This window comes from Chlamydomonas reinhardtii, chromosome 3 (genome assembly GCF_000002595.2).
Source record: "Chlamydomonas reinhardtii strain CC-503 cw92 mt+ chromosome 3, whole genome shotgun sequence".
Classification (NCBI taxonomy): Eukaryota; Viridiplantae; Chlorophyta; class Chlorophyceae; order Chlamydomonadales; family Chlamydomonadaceae; genus Chlamydomonas; species Chlamydomonas reinhardtii.
Window position 1 is genome coordinate 3,023,878 of NC_057006.1, and position 17,429 is coordinate 3,041,306.

General features: G+C 63.6%; 5 protein-coding genes across 6 annotated transcripts; 2 read left to right on the forward strand and 3 right to left on the reverse strand.

Annotated features, from left to right (window-relative positions):
• Positions 1 to 602: 602 nt before the first annotated feature.
• On the reverse strand, positions 603 to 4,017 carry CHLRE_03g164000v5 (uncharacterized protein). Its single transcript, XM_043060754.1, has 6 exons — positions 3,873 to 4,017; positions 3,290 to 3,499; positions 2,887 to 3,049; positions 2,710 to 2,751; positions 2,323 to 2,508; positions 603 to 1,843 (listed from the first exon to the last, which is right to left on the reverse strand). Exons 1-6 carry the CDS (start codon positions 3,957 to 3,959, stop codon positions 1,830 to 1,832), a joined length of 702 nt encoding a protein of 233 aa, XP_042925883.1. The 5' UTR covers positions 3,960 to 4,017; the 3' UTR covers positions 603 to 1,829.
• Positions 4,018 to 4,158: 141 nt separating this feature from the next.
• CHLRE_03g164050v5 (uncharacterized protein) lies at positions 4,159 to 10,860 on the forward strand. Of its 2 annotated transcripts, XM_043060755.1 has the most exons (19): positions 4,159 to 4,565; positions 4,661 to 4,819; positions 4,896 to 4,941; positions 5,026 to 5,163; positions 5,370 to 5,586; positions 5,724 to 5,857; positions 6,020 to 6,199; positions 6,367 to 6,557; positions 6,704 to 6,972; positions 7,112 to 7,274; positions 7,499 to 7,660; positions 7,760 to 7,978; positions 8,079 to 8,279; positions 8,405 to 9,352; positions 9,495 to 9,643; positions 9,797 to 9,836; positions 10,023 to 10,184; positions 10,385 to 10,542; positions 10,693 to 10,860. In XM_043060755.1, the coding sequence occupies exons 1-19, from the start codon at positions 4,395 to 4,397 to the stop codon at positions 10,841 to 10,843; spliced, it is 3,858 nt and encodes a 1,285-aa protein (XP_042925885.1). In that variant the 5' UTR covers positions 4,159 to 4,394; the 3' UTR covers positions 10,844 to 10,860. The 2 variants fall into 2 exon arrangements, with proteins under 2 accessions (XP_042925885.1, XP_042925884.1); XM_043060756.1 differs by lacking the exon at positions 10,693 to 10,860 and having other exon boundaries at positions 10,385 to 10,580.
• On the reverse strand, positions 10,583 to 12,678 carry CHLRE_03g164101v5 (uncharacterized protein). The gene is made up of 4 exons (XM_043060757.1): positions 12,536 to 12,678; positions 12,388 to 12,459; positions 12,210 to 12,262; positions 10,583 to 12,095 (listed from the first exon to the last, which is right to left on the reverse strand). The coding sequence occupies exons 1-4, from the start codon at positions 12,621 to 12,623 to the stop codon at positions 11,979 to 11,981; spliced, it is 330 nt and encodes a 109-aa protein (XP_042925886.1). The 5' UTR covers positions 12,624 to 12,678; the 3' UTR covers positions 10,583 to 11,978.
• A 120-nt stretch (positions 12,679 to 12,798) lies between these two features.
• CHLRE_03g164150v5 (uncharacterized protein) lies at positions 12,799 to 15,270 on the forward strand. The gene is made up of 5 exons (XM_001703490.2): positions 12,799 to 13,304; positions 13,486 to 13,685; positions 13,996 to 14,126; positions 14,476 to 14,620; positions 14,870 to 15,270. The coding sequence occupies exons 1-5, from the start codon at positions 12,897 to 12,899 to the stop codon at positions 14,985 to 14,987; spliced, it is 1,002 nt and encodes a 333-aa protein (XP_001703542.2). The 5' UTR covers positions 12,799 to 12,896; the 3' UTR covers positions 14,988 to 15,270.
• Positions 15,271 to 15,288: 18 nt separating this feature from the next.
• Positions 15,289 to 17,382, reverse strand: CHLRE_03g164200v5 (uncharacterized protein). Its single transcript, XM_001703323.2, has 6 exons — positions 17,119 to 17,382; positions 16,844 to 16,959; positions 16,705 to 16,753; positions 16,395 to 16,527; positions 16,084 to 16,192; positions 15,289 to 15,872 (listed from the first exon to the last, which is right to left on the reverse strand). The coding sequence occupies exons 1-6, from the start codon at positions 17,245 to 17,247 to the stop codon at positions 15,680 to 15,682; spliced, it is 729 nt and encodes a 242-aa protein (XP_001703375.1). The 5' UTR covers positions 17,248 to 17,382; the 3' UTR covers positions 15,289 to 15,679.
• Between the last annotated feature and the right edge of the window lie 47 nt (positions 17,383 to 17,429).

Below are 17,429 nucleotides of genomic sequence, written 5' to 3' on the forward strand. Positions count from 1 at the left end.
AAGGGAGCAACTTGGTGCGGTCTCGCGAAGCTCTGTCAACAATCCGTCAGCAATTCGATAGCCAAGTGCCAAAAACCCTGTGCGTCGGCACACATAAGTGCGCACGGGTTGTACGAAGCCGTGCGCAAAGCTCGAATGGACTGCAGGCAACGCCAGGGCCGGGAGTCGAACGGGCGGGGCAGCCCCGCAGCTAAGGCACCTCAGGCAGCATCTGGCGACACGAACCAAGGCCAGCAAGGGCCGCCCCCTTACCGCTGGACCCGCAGCATCTTTGAGATGGTTGGACTCAAGCGCGAAGGCATGTCATGTGTGCAGGTGTCGCGGTATGAGCTGGAACGCGGTTGGTGCCGAGTCGCCGAGAACATGCGGGAGCACAGTGAGCACGCAGAGGGGGGCAAATGCCCGCTGGTTATGAGTCCTCAGGGGGCAAAGGTTCCCTGGCTACGAGTGCTCCGTGCTCAGGCTGTGCCGCTGGGGGCACCGTGTCAGTGCAGTGCAACGGTGGTTCAGTGCACTGGCTGTGTCACCTGCTGGCCAAGGCATTCGGCCCAACCCTATGCGATTGCAGCACGCGCCGCTCGTGACAGTGTGACGTAGAAAGCACGATGGTTCTCTTACATGGCTGCGCACGCGGGGCGTCAAGTAGTCCGCCCGAGCACTTCGTGGCGCACCACCCCGCCCTGCCCCGCGCCGCTCGTGACACACCAAGCACATCTCCATTCCCGGTCGGTCATATCATTAGTGTCATTCTATCCATGTACGCCCCGGGCGAACAGTCTCGCTCCGGACTATATAAAACTCTTTGTCAGACGCTCTTCTCTTGTACTCAAGCGGGCCTCTCATGTTTGAGGCACCGCCCCCGCGACTGTGCCCAGAGGTCCGCCAGGCGGCCAAATGCGTGTGGCCTGTCACGGTCCCGCAATCACTCTTCACTTCGCTCTCACTCGAGCAATCGCTCGCCGCAACCCGCCCGCGCCGCGACTGAGCTGCCAGACAAGTAGGCGCCCGGCGAGGAGCCGCCGCCTGCGCCTCAGGGCTTGTGCCAAGGGCTCGGGGCAGCCCTCCCGTCCACAAACGTCCGGAAGCGCGCCGCGAACCAAAGCGGATGCGGGAGGCAGTAAGGTTTATTGAGCGGTTGCCAACCCGCAACAGCGGGGCCAGAGCTCCGCGGGAAAATCAGACAACACCCGGCAGGTGTCCCAAAGCAACAGTCTCAGAAAATTAGCTGCAATGAGCCATCAGCCCATGATGCAATCACATCACATCACACACACACACAAAACGCTTTGCAGCAGCTCACAACGGCAGTGCACGGCGGACGGCGGCGCGCCCAATTGTACCGCGCCCGGCCCCCAGAAAACCCCTAATACACAAACACACACCATCGGCTGCAATCTGCAGCGGCAGCAGCAAACGTATAGCAGCATGCCGAAGGGGAAGGTAAAGAATTGCGTGGTCCAGCGGTTCAGCATCTCCGCAGGTGTCAAGGGTGCCGAAACTCCCTTTCGCCCAACGTCGTGAGTCCTCTCTCATTGCCATCCTGCTGTGCCAAAACGGCGGCGCGCTGCTCCCCAGAATTACCCTCCAGGCAAGCAGCACACGGCAGCCGGCGCGTTAATCCCGCGCCTCCTCGCGCTCCTTACTGGCTCTCGATGATGCTCTTGGCGAGCAGAATCACCACGGCCAGGAACGCCGCCGACACGACCACGCGACCCCCGTTCTCCTCGACCTGCCGCTGCAGCGAGCGCACCGCGTTGTTCACCGCGATCAGCACCGCCGAGCCGCCCACCACCGCCGCACCGACTGCAACGTACTTGAGCGTGTTCTCATCAGTTGCCGCCCGCTGCGCGTGTGTAAAAAGGTTGGGAGGAAGCGGCACAGGCGCGGAGCGGTAAGCGTCAGGACAGCATGTGGGTGCGTAGGCACATGCGGGTGCGCGTGACACCTGCAACCATGAGTGCCAAGCAGTATCAACTCTGGTGGACAGAGGGCAGTCGACGTGGGCAAAGTAGAGGCAGGCATTGACGGCACGCCACATGCTGCGGGACAAGATTTCCTGCGAGCGCCCTTTCACAGCTGAGGCCCACGACTCCACAAGCCCCCCTCCTCACCGCTGCCCCGGTGCACACACCACTGCCCAACGTGCCACCACCACAACATGCCCGCAATCCGCATGCGCATGCTCACCACACAACCTGCCACTGCAAACCACCTAATAGCACAAGAGCGCAACATATACATATCGCGCAACGCCGCAGCCCGTGCATAATTACATGCCGGCGCCGCGCACCTGCAGCAGCTCGCGGGTCTGTTCGATCTCACCCGCGTCGTTCACCAGGCCCAGCAGCACGCCACCGAGCGCGCCGGCCAGGGCCACCACGCCCGCCAGGGTCAGCGGCGAGAACTGCCGGGGACCCGGCTGGCCGGGCTGGCGCAGCTTCACATCGCCAGTGGCCACGTACTGCTTCAGGCCCACCTCGCCGGCAGCGAAGCCACCGGTGACGCCGGCTGTGGGTGTATGCAAGGGGCAGGGGGAACGAACGCAGCGACGTGAGAGGCTGTGCGCGAGTGTGAGCAGCTGGGCATGTCCGGCATTATCATGTGCCCTGTTTCACACAGGGTCTCCGCGGCGCGCCGAGTTCACAGAGCTGTTGTACCTTTTACACACACACACACACATCTCTACGAAGGCCCCCACCCCTCACTCACGCAGGGGGCCCAGGTCCTCCTTGCCGCCGTACTTGCGGGGGTCTGCGAAAACGCATAGTTTCGGGGGGCCGGGGAAGAGGCGGTGTGAGAGCAGCGTCAGGCCTGGCAGGTCAAGCCACGGGCAGGCTCTGGTCCCTACATAACTCCTGTTTTGCCTCGAACGCCTGAACACCTCACCGTCAACAACGATGCGGCCGCGCTTGCCGTCGCGGTTGCCGAAGCCCTCCTCCTTGACGAAGCCAATGTAGACCGGCGCCTTGCCCGCGGGGGCCTTGGGGACCTTCACCGGCAGGGGCGACGAGGGGGCGGGGGCGGCGGGCTTCTTGGAGTCCTTCTCCTTCTGCGCGGGCGCAAGCAGCAAGGGGGCCAGGTGGGTCAGAGGGGATCGGAGCAGAGGTGGGTTGCTGGCACAGTTCGGCCTGTGAAACATGAGCAGTCTACGCGACCCAGAAGCCAGGCAGGACCCCTGCAGGCCCGAGGATTGAGGCGGGAAGCGGCGTCTGCTAGCCTCCACGTTTCCTGTCCACCTCGTCAACCTGCCCAGCCCCCCACCCTCCTTTAACCCATCCCCCGTACTCACAATGACCTGCTCACGCAGCTGCCACAGGCCGGCCTCGCCACCAGCCCAGCCACCCACGCCAACCCAGTCGCGGCTGGGGTACTTCTTGGGGTCGTCCTTGATGACGCGGCCCTTGCGGCCCTCGCGCGAGCCGAAGCCCTCCTCCTTGACGAAGCCGATGTAGATCTCCTCCTGGGGAGAAGCGCTGGTGGTGGTGGACGACACCTTCACCTGACAAGAAGAAAGTGCAAGCAGGAATTCAGTCACATGTCACTTGGCGCGAGCGTCAGGAGCCGGTTTGTCACAGAGGCCGCAAGTAATAGGCGACTAATATAGGTACCTAATGCGCTGCGAGCGTGGCCAATGCGAGCACGCGGGCTTTGTAGGAGGAATGGCTCGACGCCGCTCGCGCCTTACCCGCAGCAACTGGCTTGGAAGTGGGTATCCAGCACAGGCCCGCGATCTATAGGCCCTTAGCTATATGACTGGAAGGTCCCGGCCCACCCAGCGCTAGTTTGACTCTAGAGAAGGACGGCGTGATTGCTTGCGTGCCCAACGGCGGCACCGACGCAGCCTTAGGAGCACCCTTTACAGAAGCCCTCACCTGCTTCACGGCAGCCAGGGTCACACGGCTGCTGCTGGCGCCAATAGGGCGAGCGCCCGAAACGGTGCGAGTCTGCATGACCTGCATTGTGCTTGCACTGCGCGTCTAAAGTGGTGTATGTGTATGTATGAGGGTGTACAGGAACCTGTGTTCCCTAAAGGTGCCGGGATTGCGTGAGCGAGCGGCTAAGAGCTCGTTCGCTGGGAAACGGGCATGGGGGATGCGCGGATGATGTGCTTGGCAGCCAGCGTCTCCGTCTGCAGACGCCTTTACAAATGATGCAAATTTGTATTTCTTACTGACTGGATACAAACTGGACGACATCTTCGCTGCAGCCAGGCTCGACAGCTCCTGGCCCACACCACTGTCGAGGGCTTCATACAGCAATACAGTATTTGCTGAGTAGACAACACGCCATTCATTTGCTGACTGCGTGTTGAACGCCGGGGGTTCCTCTGGCTTGAAGTCCGGGAAATTGTGCCAGCTGACACGCCCCCGAAATAGGGCTGCACATCAGCAGCAATGGCAGACTTTTGGAGTAAGGGTTTACGTGGCGATGTGGGCGCCACGCCACGGCTGAACAGAGCTGTCGGTCAGAAGCCAGGCATTTATGGGGACAAGCCCGGCCCGACGCCTGCACGCGAGGACAAGGGAAAGGCCGACAAGAATCTGACGCCGCTAATGGCAGGCATTGTGAGTGGCTGCGAGGGGCTAGCACAGCCTGCGCAGCTGCTACCCCCTGTCGACATGGAGTTGCTTACAGCTCCTGTAACCCCCTGCTGCTTCAGGGCCAGGTCCGTGCGCCGCACCCAACAGTGCGTAAAATGCCGCCGCTTAACACCGAGAACTCGGACCCGGACATGCGACCGAACTCGCCCTCGAAGGCGCCAAGCGAGTTCAGCGGCGATGGAGACGAAGGCGACTACATCGAAAACGATTCCGTGCGGGTGCGTAAGCAGGGTAGCTACTTCACGTTTGCAAACACCACTTGAGGACCCTTGCTTACCCTGCTTCGGCCTACAGGTCTTTGTGCGCGTGCGTCCCGCGACGTCACAGGAGCTCACGCACGGTAAGCCACGCTGCGTGTCTGTCTTGCCAGGGGTTGGCAGCCACACAGCCGTTGACATATGCCCTCAATCTGAATGCCCTGCAGATAAGCACGAGCAGTGCCTGTCCGTCATCGGCAGCCGCAGCATTCAGCTGAACATGAAGGAGAAGCAGAACACCACACATAGCTTCCATTTCGACCAGGTGCTGCCGGAGACCACCACGCAGCAGGACGTGTTTGACTGTGAGTTGGTCGGCGAAGCGGTTGCGGCCACTTGGTCAGGCATCAGCCGTTGGTTGGCCGGAAATGGTGCAGGCGCTGCCGTTGGGCTCCTGAGCGCCGGGGGCGGCTCCGCTTAGCCGTTGGTTACATCAGTCCCTTTTGTCCTCGGCTTTGAACCATATGCGTGCCTCCGCAGCCCTCCTGAAACCCTTGCTGCATGCTCGCAGTGGCGGGCGTGGCGGCGGTGGACAACTGCCTGGCGGGATACAACTCGTCCATCTTTGCGTACGGACAGACGGGTGCGGGTAAGACGTTCACCATCATCGGCAACATCGCCAACCCGGAGAAGCGCGGTCTGGCGCCGCGCGTCTTTGACTACCTGTTCAGCAAGATTGGCGAGAACGAGAACACGCGTGGACCCGAGACTGTCAAGTACAACTGCAGGTGCGCGAGGGGAGGATGGGGCATGTAGCGTTTGGTGGGATTGGTGCCACGATAGGCGACAGAGAGGCTGGTGCAAGGAAGCATGCGTGGCGATTCCTGACACGGGGCCGTACTCGTGTGTGCCGCTGCTGCTGCAGGGCGTCCTTCCTGGAGATCTACAACGAGAACATCGGCGACCTGCTCAGCCCCAGCGGCCACAGCCTGCCCATCCGCGAGGACCCCGAGAAGGGCCCCTACGTGGAGGGACTCACTGAGCCGCCCGCGCTCAACGGTAGGCACGCGTTGATGTGGTGACATGTGGAGCTGGCAGGGTGCAAAGCGCCGTGTGGGAAAGGGAGGGTCATGCTTCACAAATCAAGGCTGCGTGTGCCTTTGCCTGTGCTACGCACCGCCTGACCTTTGGGCCCATCTGTTTCCCGGCGCGGCGCTGCAGTGGACGAGATGCTGTCGCTGCTGCTGAAGGGCGCGGAGAACCGCCACACCGGCGAGACGCGCCTCAACCACGAATCGAGTCGTTCGCACTCCGTGTTCGTGTGCACCGTGGAGAAGACCGTGACCAGCAACGGCATCAGCAAGTGCTTCTACGCCAAGCTTAACCTGGTGGACCTTGCGGGTGCGTGCGTGCGGCGCAGCGTGCCGTCGGCATGCTGTCAACATGTAGTGCGGGGCGAAGGGTTTGGGCGTTGGGGGCAGCCCTCGCAAACGTAGTGTCACCACCGTGCAGCGTGCTACTGCCTGCTGAATGTGCGGGGTGGGCAACTGCGGCTTCGCTGCTTGCAGGCAGCGAGCGCATTGCCAGCGGCGCACACGGTGGTTCGAATGTGACGGGCGAGCACTTCAAAGAGGCCTGCAACATCAACAAGTCGCTGACGGCGCTGGGCCGCGTGACCACGGAGCTAGTCAAATCGCAGAAGGCGGGCGGCGGCGGTCACGTGCCGTACCGTGACTCGAAGCTGACATTCCTGCTGCAGGTGGGGGCCTTAACACTTGGGTTCTTGGCCCGCTAAGGATCTGTATTGCCAGGGCGCTCCTTGCGCCCGTGCTGAAGTGGTGCTCTGGTCGCTCACAACAACATTTGTGGCATTGCTTGACTTTGTGCTGCTCACCGCTCCTGCAGTCCTCGCTGGGTGGCAACGCCAAAACGCTCATCATCGCCAACGTCAGCCCCAGCAGCGTCTGCTCGCAAGAGACGCTTAGCACGCTGCGCTTCGCCAAGCAGACCAAGCACATCCGCAACGACGCCAAGGTCAACTGGACGGTGCAGGGCGACCGCCTGGCCATGCAGCGCGAGATCGAGCGCCTGCGCATGGAGCTGGCCAGCGCGCGGTCCGGCACCTCGGAGCCGCTGGTGCAGCGCAACCTGGAGCTCAGCGGCGAGCTGCAGCAGTGCGTGGGGCCGGCGGGGCTGGGCAGTGCCTGGCAGGTCTCGGACAAGGGCGCTCCCTGTGTCTCCTTGGCGTCAAAGCCGTTGCGGCTTGCATGTTGCTCACTGGCTTGGGCGCTGCCTGCTTTTGTGACCCTGCAGGGAGCAGCAGCGGCGCGAGGAGCTGCAGCAGGAGCGCGACCGGCTGCAGGCGGTGTACAACCAGGCCAAGCTGCAGATCCGCGTGCTGGACCAGCGCCTGGTGGGCCTCAACGGCATGTCGGACCGCAGCGGCATCAGCGCGCTGGTGCCCCTGGTGGACCAGGTGCGAGCTCTACGTACCGCAGATGAGGCCACTGATAGGACCGCAGAAGGCGCCGCAGATGGGACTGTAGATGGGAGGGGGCCCTCAGACAAAGGGCGCGCGAGTTAGCAAGGGGGCCCTGGATTGCTCCCAAGCAACTCGGGGCCACCCTCACTGGGCTTACCTGCTCAGCGGTAGTGGGGTATCGTCTACAGCCTGAGCGTTACGCTGTCCTGTCTGTGCAGCTGGAGGTGCTGGACGGCGGCTGCATGCGGCTGCGGGTCGAGCTGGCGGAGGCGGAGAAGGCGGTCCTGGAGAGCCGCCTAGCGGCTGAGGAGCTCGGCCGCGCGGCGCTGAGCGCGCAGCTCGTGGACGCTGCTGTGGCCCGTGAGGCGGTGGACGCAAAGGTGAGCCCCTTGTGCGCTTGAAAATTCAGTAAGCGCCGGCGTGTGAGGTCTTGCTAGGGTGTCACCTGTGCTGACCCATGTATCTAACGACCCTTGCAGTGCGCCGGCCTGGAGGAGCAGCTGGCGGCTCTGGGCAAGGAGAAGGAGGACCTGGAGGAGAGCTGCTCCGTGCTGGCGGAGAACTTTTCGGAGGCAGGCGCGCGCATCAGCGAGCAGAAGGAGCAGCTGGCGGCGCAAGCGACCAGCCTGCAGGAGGTCCGCGACCAGGCGGCGCAGCTGGAGTCGCAGCTGGCGGAGGAGCAGTCTGCGCGCAAGAAGGCAAGCGGGGGCTGCGCTTGATGTTGTTCGTGCTTCGGTGGGTGCACACCGCCTTCTGGTGAGCGCGGCAGTGACACGGGTGTGACTCTGGCGACGACAGGTGGAGGAGGAGCTGGCGGAGGCTCGCTCCAAGGCCGGCCAGGACGTGGAGAGCGCCGCCGCGCAGGCCGCGACGCTGCAGTCGCAGCTGGATGACCGCGCTGCGGAGCTGTCCCAGCAGGCCAGCCGCATGGAGGGCCTGGAGCGGCAGCTGGAGGGCGCTCTAGCCGAGGTGCAGCAGCTCCAGGCGCGCCTGGCGGAGGTGGGTTCACACGCGCAGAGGACCATGCCACGGTTGAGTGTGGAACTCAACCTGCCATGGGGATTGCGTCGCCACTTTAACTTGTACAAGACTGTGCACTTTGCATCTCACACTTGGCACCACAGGCTCAAGAGCAGATGGCGCTGACGCAGCACGCGGGCGGCGAGCGCGTTGCCGAGCTGTCCTCCAAGCTGGAGGCTGCGGAGGGCCGCGCGGCGCAGGCGTCTGCGACCCTGGACGACACCGCCCGTGACCTGGCCTCCAGCCGCGAGCAGCTGGCGGAGCGCGAGTCGCGGCTGGCGGACCTGGAGGCGCAGCTGGGCGCCAAGGCGTCAGAGTGCGCGGAGGCCCTGCAGCGCCTGGCGGAGACGCAGTCGGGGCTGCAGGAGCAGACCGCCGCCCGCGGCACGGCGGAGGCGGAGGCGGCGGCGCTGGGCGCGCAGCTGGCAGCACTGAAGGAGCAGCTGGCGGCGGCGGAGGGCACCGGCTCTGAGGCGGCGCAGGCACTGGCGGCGGCGCGCCGCGAGGCGTCTGAGCTGGCAGAGCAGCTGGCGACGCGCGGCAGCGAGCTGCAGGCAGCGGAGGGCCGCGAGGCGGTCGCTCGCGCCGAGGTGGTGGAGCTGACAGCCCGCACTGCCGCATTGGAGGCCGCCGCCAAGGAGCAGGCTGCCGCGCTGGCATCTGTTGAGGAGAGCCTGGCGGGAGCACAGGCTGAGGCGGCGGCGCTGAAGGAGCAGGTGGCCGGCCTGGAGCAGCAGCTGGGCGAGGCACGCGGCGAGCACAGCGCCAGTATTGAGCGCGCGACGTCGCTGTCGGGCACCGTCGAGCAGATGAGCAGCCGCGTGCGGGAGCTTGAGGACACCATCTCCAAACAGGCGGCGGAGGCGGCAGAGCGTGCGACGGCCGCGGCGGCGGAGGCGGCTACCCTGGAGGCACGGCTGGCGGAAGTGGAAGCGGCCAAGGCCAAGCTGGCGGAGCACCTGGAGCAGGAGCAGGCGGCGGAGGCGGCGCTGCGTGAGGAGGTGGCGCGGCACACCGCCGCCATCACTGAGCTGCGGGAGCAGGTCTCGCAGGTGCGATTGTTGGCAGGTTTTCCCGAAGGTGCAGGCAGGCTGGTGTTTGGAAAGCACAAGGGGGCATGTTGGTGTGTTGGTTCCGGGTTGCGTCCATTGTGGGAGAAAGTAGGGCAACCGAGACGTTCTCGGCGGCGTGCAGGAGGAGGCCCGTGCGCTGGCGGCCCGCCGCGAGAAGGCTGAGAGCGAGGCCGACGCGCAGCGGCAGATGGCGGAGATCGAGGACCGCCACCAGCAGGAGCTGCAGAAGCTGCAGGACGAGCTGGACCGCCGCAACGGCGACCTCAAATCGTGAGTAGGGGCGCCAAGAGCAGTCGGGGCACGGCTGGGCACTGTGCAGTTGGCACCCTGGTTGGCGCGGAGACCCGCCAGGTTCATGACCGGGTAATGACTAGGAGCTGACAGTAGTTCGTATCCATCTATCTGCTACACACTGAACCGCAGACGCGACCAGGAGATGATCCGCTCCAACTTCGCGCTCAAGGTGCGCCGGTCTGGGAGGCCGGGGCAGGGTCCACCGCACGCTGGAAGGCGTACAGGAGGGAGAGGGGCAAGCGTGTTGCTAGGTGCTCTTAATGTGGCTGTGCAGGATGCGGGATACAACGACTGCCGGCACACTTATGCTTGCAACACAACCCAACTCGTTGGCCCCGGTGGTGCCCCATCTCAGGGCGAGATCGACCGGCTGCAGTCGGGTCTGGAGCAGGCCAGGCGCGAGCTGTCCAGCAGCAAGGCCAATCAGGAGCAACTGGTGGCCTCGCAACAGGTGGCCATCGCCGGCATGACTGAGCGCCTCAACAAGCAGAGCGACCGCTACAACGAGCTCAGCAAGGTGCGTGCATGTGGCGCTCGGCGCTGGGGCCATGCGGCGGGGGTGCGTGGTTTGGGGAGGATTGGCTGCGCGTGGATGTGGCATGTGCTATGGAGGGCTAGCTGGCTACGGGTGTGCCGGCCAGCGCGATCCTGCCTTACTGTGCGTCTTGCTGAGTGTAGCTGTACCCGCTGCGGGCTATTGGTTGGTTGTGAGCGCAGAAGCACGAGTCGGTGAAGCAGCAGCTGGACACGGCGCAGCGCGAGATTGAGAACTGGAAGACCAAGTCGGAGCGGCTGGACCACGCCATGGCGGACGTGACGCGCCTCATCCGCTTCGCGCGCAACCCGCCCGACTCGGCCCGCTCCTCGCTCATCATGTAAGAGCAGTGGGCGTGCGACCACACAGTACCTCTCAGCATTAATGTCCTTTGCGCCTTGAGGCGCCGCGGCCGCCTTTCCTGCGGCAAACCTTTCAACCACATCCGCCTGTCGCCATACACAACGGCCGTCCTTGCTGCAACCCACAGGACCCGCAGCGACCACATGTCGCCCAACTGGGCCACCAGCAACGTGTCCGGCTCCCGCAACGGCCCCAGCGGCATGGGCGCCACACCTGGCTCGCTATCGCTGCGCATCACGGAGTCGCCCGCCGAGTCCCCGCGCATGTCCACCAGGTGAGCACTGAGCAGCCTTGCGGTACATGTGTGTAATCAGTACTTTCGCCCATACTTATGCAGCGTTGTTTCCTTCATTGGTCTTAGCCATGCACACCAAGCGAGACAACCATGCGCCCCGCGTCTTGCAGCGCACTCGGGTGACTCGGCCACCATTGACCCAAGCAATGCCATGCCAGCCCGGACACGAGAGCCTTTAACATGAGCGCCAGTGCCCACTCCAAATCCGGCTCCTCCACGTTCCGTCATTGACCCCTTCCCACGCCCTTCGACTCCCCCTCACAGCCGCTACTCCAACGCCAGCCCTGCGTCCAAGATGGGAAGCGTCGCCGCCAGCCATCGCATCGATGACGACGGCGAGGAGTGGCAGAGCGCCGCGCGGCGCACGCTCGACGTGGTCAGCCCCGGCGATCAGCTGCCCATCCCAGCCGACGGCGACGACTGCTGAGCAGCCCGGCTTTGCCTGATACCTACAAGCTAGAAAGCTGGGCTGAGGACGAATAATACTGACTGACCACCACCACCACCACCTGCTAGACCAACTGGTTCGACGCTCATGTCCTGAGCCAACTGATGACACCGGGAAACCCCATGGCTGTGCGGAGCCGCCAGGAGGCCGCCGCGAGAGAGCGGCGGTGCAGTACAAAGTCCCGCCTCCGCCGCCCCTGAGGTGGGGCAGAAGACGGGTCAAGGCGAAGCTGGAGCTGCTGTGGCGGGCTGTGTTGGCCCGAGCACTGCTCCAAGCGACGGCCCTGCCGGTCCACACGGCGACAGTCGTCGTGTACAGTGGACGTCCGGCGGCAGTAGTTGCTCCGCATTCCGCCGCCGGATGAGCCCTAGGGTAGCTCAGGTCCGCTGAGACAGTGCTGGCTAGATTGTAGACGCCGTGGCGAGAGATCCTAGATAGTTGCGGTCGGGTTGGCCAAATGAGAGAGTGGTAACAAGTGTCTAGAACCGTCTGCGTGCGCAGGAAGGCCTATGAAAGCAGTACCAGTGTGTGCTTAGCACGTCTCCAGAAAGCGCTTGGCGCTAAGAAGCAGGACGAAGTCATGTCTGTACTCTACCTATCCTAACCAAAGTCCGTAAGTCGAAGTGTTGGGATTGAGTTTCAGTATCTCCAGAGAGATGTAACACCTAATCTATTCATCGTCGCCCTCTGCCGCCTGCTCGCCGTCTTTCGCCTGGAGGAAGGGGTTGGCAATCTCCTCCATGCCCGCGGACGGCGCAACCAGCATCACTGCAGTGCCGCGGCACACCTGCATCACGTGGAGGGCGGGTCAGCAACTCAGGGTCAAGGAAACGCCACTCTCTCAAGTTCACGGCGATAGTCTGCACCCCTGCGCTTGCTACGCCGAAGGCGAAGTACTCACCAGCAGCCCTAGTGACCGGGTCTCATCGGTCACCGTGAGCGGGTCTTCCGGGTCTGCGCACGAAGGGAGAGACGGCGGCAAGCAGATGGGTGGGTGCGTGTGCGTCACGCCCGCGTACCGACACCCCGCGTAGTCCCCGGGCTCCGAACCTGTCGCACCCACGGCAGTCCTGCCCTACCTCGGAGGTACTCCACAGCCTCATCGATCACCAGGTTCAGCAGCTGGTCGTAGCCCTTCAAGATCCCTTGCACTGCGCGCAAGTTGTCGAAAGTTGAGCGAGAGCGCACCGAGCGTCTTACTGGGTTGGCGATATGTGTTCCTCGCACCTTCCCGTCCACCAGCAAGCTTGACGCGAACGCCCTTGTCAATAAACTTGGCGAGGTCGACCGCCGACTCCTTGGCCTTTCCTGCCATGGTTATGTTACTGAAATGTAATGAAGTTGAAAGTTTAGAAAATCAAACAGGCTGGTGGACGAAGGCGTGTGCGAAGGATTGCATTTCGCGCCTGCGCTGCTCCATGCATCCGTGCGGCTTTCCTAGTATGCATTGACTTTCCATGTAATTTGTTACTGTCACTCACTTGCAAATTGTTCATACCCGCCCTCAAGGCGTGGGTCTGTTGTCCCAAATTGCACCCAACCTTTGCTTGTGTCTTCACCGCTGCTATTAGGTCAAGCGCTGGCAGCAATGCTTGCAGGGGGGTTAAGGGGGGCGCTGGGACTCAGCCGGGTGGCGTCGGGCGAGCGGCGAACAGCGGCGCCGCACACCCCACGTTGCCCCGCCGACAGCGCCCCTTCCACTAGCAGCTCCCACCTCGCACTGGACCCAGCGCCATATAGTTCATCCTGCCATCGCAGCCGCACTAGCTGCATCGCCAGCACCAGTAGCAGCAGCACCGGCACCACCAGCACCGGCAGTAACAACTCCGGCCGCGCCAGCAGTCCAGCCGGCGGCATCACAGTGCCCCCAGCCATCCTCACGAAGTCCGCCGTGCGCCGCACCTCCAGCCCGAACTCCGTCATCGTGCATAACCTGCGGCTAAAGCTGGGCTCACGAGACGTCAAGCGGCCCGTGCTCAACGGCGTGGACCTGCAGGTACGGACCATGCGGCGGCTGGGGAGTCGGCCAGCCGGGTTGGTCGTCTTTCCCTAGTCAGGGCGCGAGAGATCACCACGGCCACACACCGTAGCTCCTCCGACCATTCCTACCGCACCCAATACCTTCCCTTGCCAGCCCGCAACACTGCATTAGCGGCACCCAATCCTCGCCCGGGCAGGTGCGGCGCGGCTCGCTACACATGCTGCTGGGCCCCAACGGCTGCGGCAAGAGCACGCTGCTCAAGGTGCTGGGCGGGCTGCTGGTGCCGGACAGCGGCCTCATCGACGCCGACCAACCCAGCGGCTTCGTGTTCCAGAACCCCGACCACCAGGTGGTCATGCCCACGGTGGCGGCGGACGTGGCGTTCGGGCTGGGCCGGTGAGGAGGGGAGGAGGAGGAGGGGGAGGCGGAGGGGGAGGCGGAGGAGGGGGAGACGGGAGGGCGTGGGCGCGGGAAGGTTTGTGCGAGAGGGCGGCGTAACTGGTGGGGGGTATTGTGCGTACGAGCTGAAACCAAACCGAATTCAATTCAAAGAGTGTGGAGGAGAGCGTGGCCTATGCCTGGGGAGGTGTGCAATGCAATCCAAGCCCAGGGGTCCAGGGAACATAGGAGAACGGCGCAGACAGCGGGCTTGCCACCATCGTGAAATGCCGACCCTGCCCCCCCCCCCACCTTGCCATGCTGGCAGGTACGTGCTGGCGGAGGAGGAGGTGACGGCGGCGGTGCGGTCCTCGCTGCGGCTGGTCAACATGGAGGACTTCATGTACAGGGCCACACACACGCTATCGGGAGGGCAGCGCCAGCGAGTGGCCATCGCAGGTGCGGCTCTCGGCCTGGCGGGGCGGCCTGGCGGCCGTGGCGGGTGGGCACTGGGGCTGGAGTTTGCGATGCGGCCAAGTGCTTTGCTTCCGCGGTTCCTTCCCATTCGGCCTCTCGGCCACCCACGGCTTCACGCTGTGCTGCACAGAGGGACAAGCCGACGGCCCTCAAACGGCCTATCACCTGACTCGGCAATCGGGAATGTCCCACGGTGCCTCCCCCCTGCATGCCAAGCGCGAGAGTGGCTGCATGCCTTCTGCAATCGCCCCCCGCTTCACCACGCACAGCTCGTGCCCTACCGCTTCCCTCGTCATGTTTCTACATCGCCCACCCACCTACCTACCTGCAGGCGCGCTGGCTGAGGACCCCAAGCTGCTGCTGCTGGACGAGCTGACCACCTTCTTGGACCGCGAGGACCAGTTTGGGGTGCTGGGGGCGGTCAAGAACATCACCTCGGAGCGCAAGGATGTCACGGCCATCTGGGTCACGCACAGGTGCGACCCTGCGAGGCGGCTGGCGGGCTGGGGGCCTGGGGCAGCAGGCGGGTGCCTGTGGTGAGGGTGCATAGGCCAGCACCGCTGCGTGCTGCGTTCAGGGGCATATTCGCAGCAACGCGGCATTCACGTGCACCCTCAGGCACCCTCCCAGCTATGGTAGTCTGCGGTAGCAGACGCTGTGCTTGCTTCCGTGGCAAACAGCCTGTGCTCACCTTACGCCCGGCTCGGCCCCTTTGGCCCGCACAGGTTTGAGGAGCTGCAGTTCGCGGACGCGGCCAGCTACATGGAGAACGGGCGGGTGGTATTCACGGGGACACCGGACGAGGCCAAAGCCTACATGCGCAAACTGGGGGCGCCTGTGTAATCTGGCCCAGTGCTCTGAGCATTTCGGGACCATTCTGTTGTCACCGTCCCCGCGCTTCGAGCCTCGGCTCTCTAGGGCAGGATGTTTAGCGCGCTGTCCATTAGTTCCTGCTGTGGGCGGAACACGGAAGTTCTACGACACACAAGTATATAACCCTGCGGACGGCGCCCTGGGGCATCTAGATGTGTCTTTTGCCGACTACCCTACTACAGACAAAACGGTTGCCAAAGAAGGTACTCTCTATGCTAGCGTGGTGACTGCCCGGGACGTGCAGTCCAGAAGGGGGAGAGTGTGGGCGGAACACGGAAGTTCTACGACACACAAGTTTATAACCCTGCGGACCGCGCCCTGGGGCATCTAGATGTGTCTTTTGCCGACTATCCTACTACACTGGCAGACATGGTATACCGGTACACAGCGTCGCGCGATGGATGGCCCGGCCAGTCATACAGAAGTCCAACGCACCGCCATGATCCGCTCGCGCCAGCACCTGCGCCTAACCCAGACACGTACCCACACCGCTGCTGCCGCGGGCAGCATCAAGCCGCCACAGCACAAACACACACAGCCTCCAGCTTCATCCATATCCTTGCTCTCACACACAGCCTCTATCGCCATCTCCGTCCGTCCCCAAACATCAGTACCAGAGCGCCATACAATCACACGCCAGACCGCTGAGCACACGCTCCACCTCACAAGCAGCTGGCGCGCGCAATGATGCCCACCACGCTGTCTGACTCAGAGGCGAAGGCGGCGGAGCGCTTCATGGGCGTGTAGCGCTCGCGCAGCGGCGTGGGCGCGCCCACCTTGCCCCCCGCCGCGCGCTGCTCCTCAATGGCACGCAGCACGTTGCCCATGCGCCGCGTCACCTCCTCCAGCCGGGCCCTGTCCAGGAGAGCGTGGTGGCGCAAGGGCTGTGTGGTTGGCACGGGATTGACGAGCGAGCGGCGTGTGCATCATAGTTGCAACATGCGGGTCTGCCATCCGCGGAAACCTGCCGCCGATGCTACAGCTGCTCATGTGCTGCAAAGTGCAAGCCCTTCTGCATGTCCCTGCCCCAACACGCATGCACAAGCGCACACACGCACACACCCACCTCAGCGCAGGCAGCTTGTCCACCGCCGCCGTGAGGTCCTCGTGGATCTGCAGCGCGGCGCTGGGCGGCGCCGCGTCCACGTCCATGGAGCGGCGCCGGTCCGCCTTGCCTGGGGGCAGCAGAGAGCGGGTGTGACAGTGACGTACGAGTAGCCGGCCGGTTGCAAGGCAGTAGGCAGCGTCAGAGCGGTAGATAGGAGAGCGGCTGTGTGAGCTTTCGCGCATTAAGTGCCTGCACTGCAGCATATAACGATCCATGTCTAGCCGGAAAGCCGACTTCACTAGGCAATAATGTATGAATGTTCTCCGCACCTGGAGTTGAGAGCGTCATCTCGCCCGCCCGCATCACCGGCCGCAGCACTTCCGCCTGCGCCGCCACCGCCTCCACCACCTGGCCCGTCACCGTCTGCCGCAGCCGCGTCACACGTTCCGTGGCGGCCGCCACCTGCAAGGGCGGCCATTGATGCATCACAAGCCCCATTGACTCCCGACCGCAGCAACCATGCCGTACATGCAGCCAGCCCTGAGCCCAGGCTGAGCCACAGGATCAAGCAGTTGTGTGCTCTGGCGTGCCTGGGATGCGGCGCGTGTGCTGATACGCGGCCAGCTCCTCCCGTCTTACCTGGGCGCTGAGCTCTGCAACGACGCTCGCAGACGTGTCGGTTGGCGCCCTGCGTCACGCCAGGCGGAAATATGGTTGCTGAGGCGGGCGAACTATGGTATTGTTGGACAGCCCGGGCAAAGAAAGGACGCAGGCACACCTTGCCGACGGCTCTGAAGTAGACGGCTGCGCCTCTGCCGCTGGCTGCGGCTGCGCCTCTGGCGCATTTTGCGCTTGAGAGGGCTGAGCTGTTGTTAGGAGGGCAACCAGCGCATCCTGCCACGGCAGCGAAGGCAGGAGTGCGGCAGCCGGCGTTGCGAAGCGGGCAGGCATAGGCGGGCAGCCATGGTCTGAACCCGTCGGTTGGCCCCACAGGCCACAGCGTGTCCGTGAATCTACGCCACCAGACACCAAGCACGGTGCCTATACACTCACAACTGCTTTATGCACGCCTGGGCATGCATCTGCGTCCACGTCGCTGCGCGACTGCTCAAGAAGGCGGACCAGTAATTGGACGTCCGCACTCTCCAGCTTCAGGCTCGTCGAAGCTATCGCATCCTCCATAATGTTAAGTTGTTTTACTGCAGCCCAGACTAAGAAGGAAAGGCCAAGAACAGGGATGCCCAGCTGTTGGGCTTGGTTTTGAAAGTTGTGCGAGAGCTCAGTTTATAACGTTGTGCTGCAAAGGACTGGGTGAATCGGAATCCATTTCAGGTGTGGCCTTTTCTGTGGAGCAACGGCAGTGA

Bases quoted from the DNA above. Each gene is read 5' to 3' on its own strand.
- CHLRE_03g164150v5 (XM_001703490.2), top strand. From the start codon at position 12,897: ATGCTTGCAGGGGGGTTAAGGGGGGCGCTGGGACTCAGCCGGGTGGCG. The intron at 13,686-13,995 runs GTGAGGAGGGGA...CCATGCTGGCAG, and splicing joins GTGGCGTTCGGGCTGGGCCG to GTACGTGCTGGCGGAGGAGG. The intron at 14,127-14,475 runs GTGCGGCTCTCG...ACCTACCTGCAG, and splicing joins CCAGCGAGTGGCCATCGCAG to GCGCGCTGGCTGAGGACCCC.
- CHLRE_03g164101v5 (XM_043060757.1), bottom strand. From the start codon at position 12,623: ATGGCAGGAAAGGCCAAGGAGTCGGCGGTCGACCTCGCCAAGTTTATT. The intron at 12,460-12,535 runs GTGCGAGGAACA...ACTTGCGCGCAG, and splicing joins GCTTGCTGGTGGACGGGAAG to TGCAAGGGATCTTGAAGGGC. The intron at 12,263-12,387 runs GTAGGGCAGGAC...CTTCGTGCGCAG, and splicing joins GGCTGTGGAGTACCTCCGAG to ACCCGGAAGACCCGCTCACG.
- CHLRE_03g164200v5 (XM_001703323.2), bottom strand. From the start codon at position 17,247: ATGGAGGATGCGATAGCTTCGACGAGCCTGAAGCTGGAGAGTGCGGAC. The intron at 16,528-16,704 runs GTAAGACGGGAG...CCGCCCTTGCAG, and splicing joins TTGCAGAGCTCAGCGCCCAG to GTGGCGGCCGCCACGGAACG. The intron at 16,193-16,394 runs GTGCGGAGAACA...TGCTGCCCCCAG, and splicing joins GATGACGCTCTCAACTCCAG to GCAAGGCGGACCGGCGCCGC.
- CHLRE_03g164050v5 (XM_043060755.1), top strand. From the start codon at position 4,395: ATGGCAGACTTTTGGAGTAAGGGTTTACGTGGCGATGTGGGCGCCACG. The intron at 4,566-4,660 runs GTGAGTGGCTGC...CTGCTGCTTCAG, and splicing joins CGCCGCTAATGGCAGGCATT to GGCCAGGTCCGTGCGCCGCA. The intron at 7,275-7,498 runs GTGCGAGCTCTA...CTGTCTGTGCAG, and splicing joins TGGTGCCCCTGGTGGACCAG to CTGGAGGTGCTGGACGGCGG.
- CHLRE_03g164000v5 (XM_043060754.1), bottom strand. From the start codon at position 3,959: ATGCAGGTCATGCAGACTCGCACCGTTTCGGGCGCTCGCCCTATTGGC. The intron at 3,500-3,872 runs GTGAGGGCTTCT...TCTTCTTGTCAG, and splicing joins CCCTGGCTGCCGTGAAGCAG to GTGAAGGTGTCGTCCACCAC. The intron at 2,509-2,709 runs GTGAGTGAGGGG...ATACACCCACAG, and splicing joins GGAGGACCTGGGCCCCCTGC to CCGGCGTCACCGGTGGCTTC.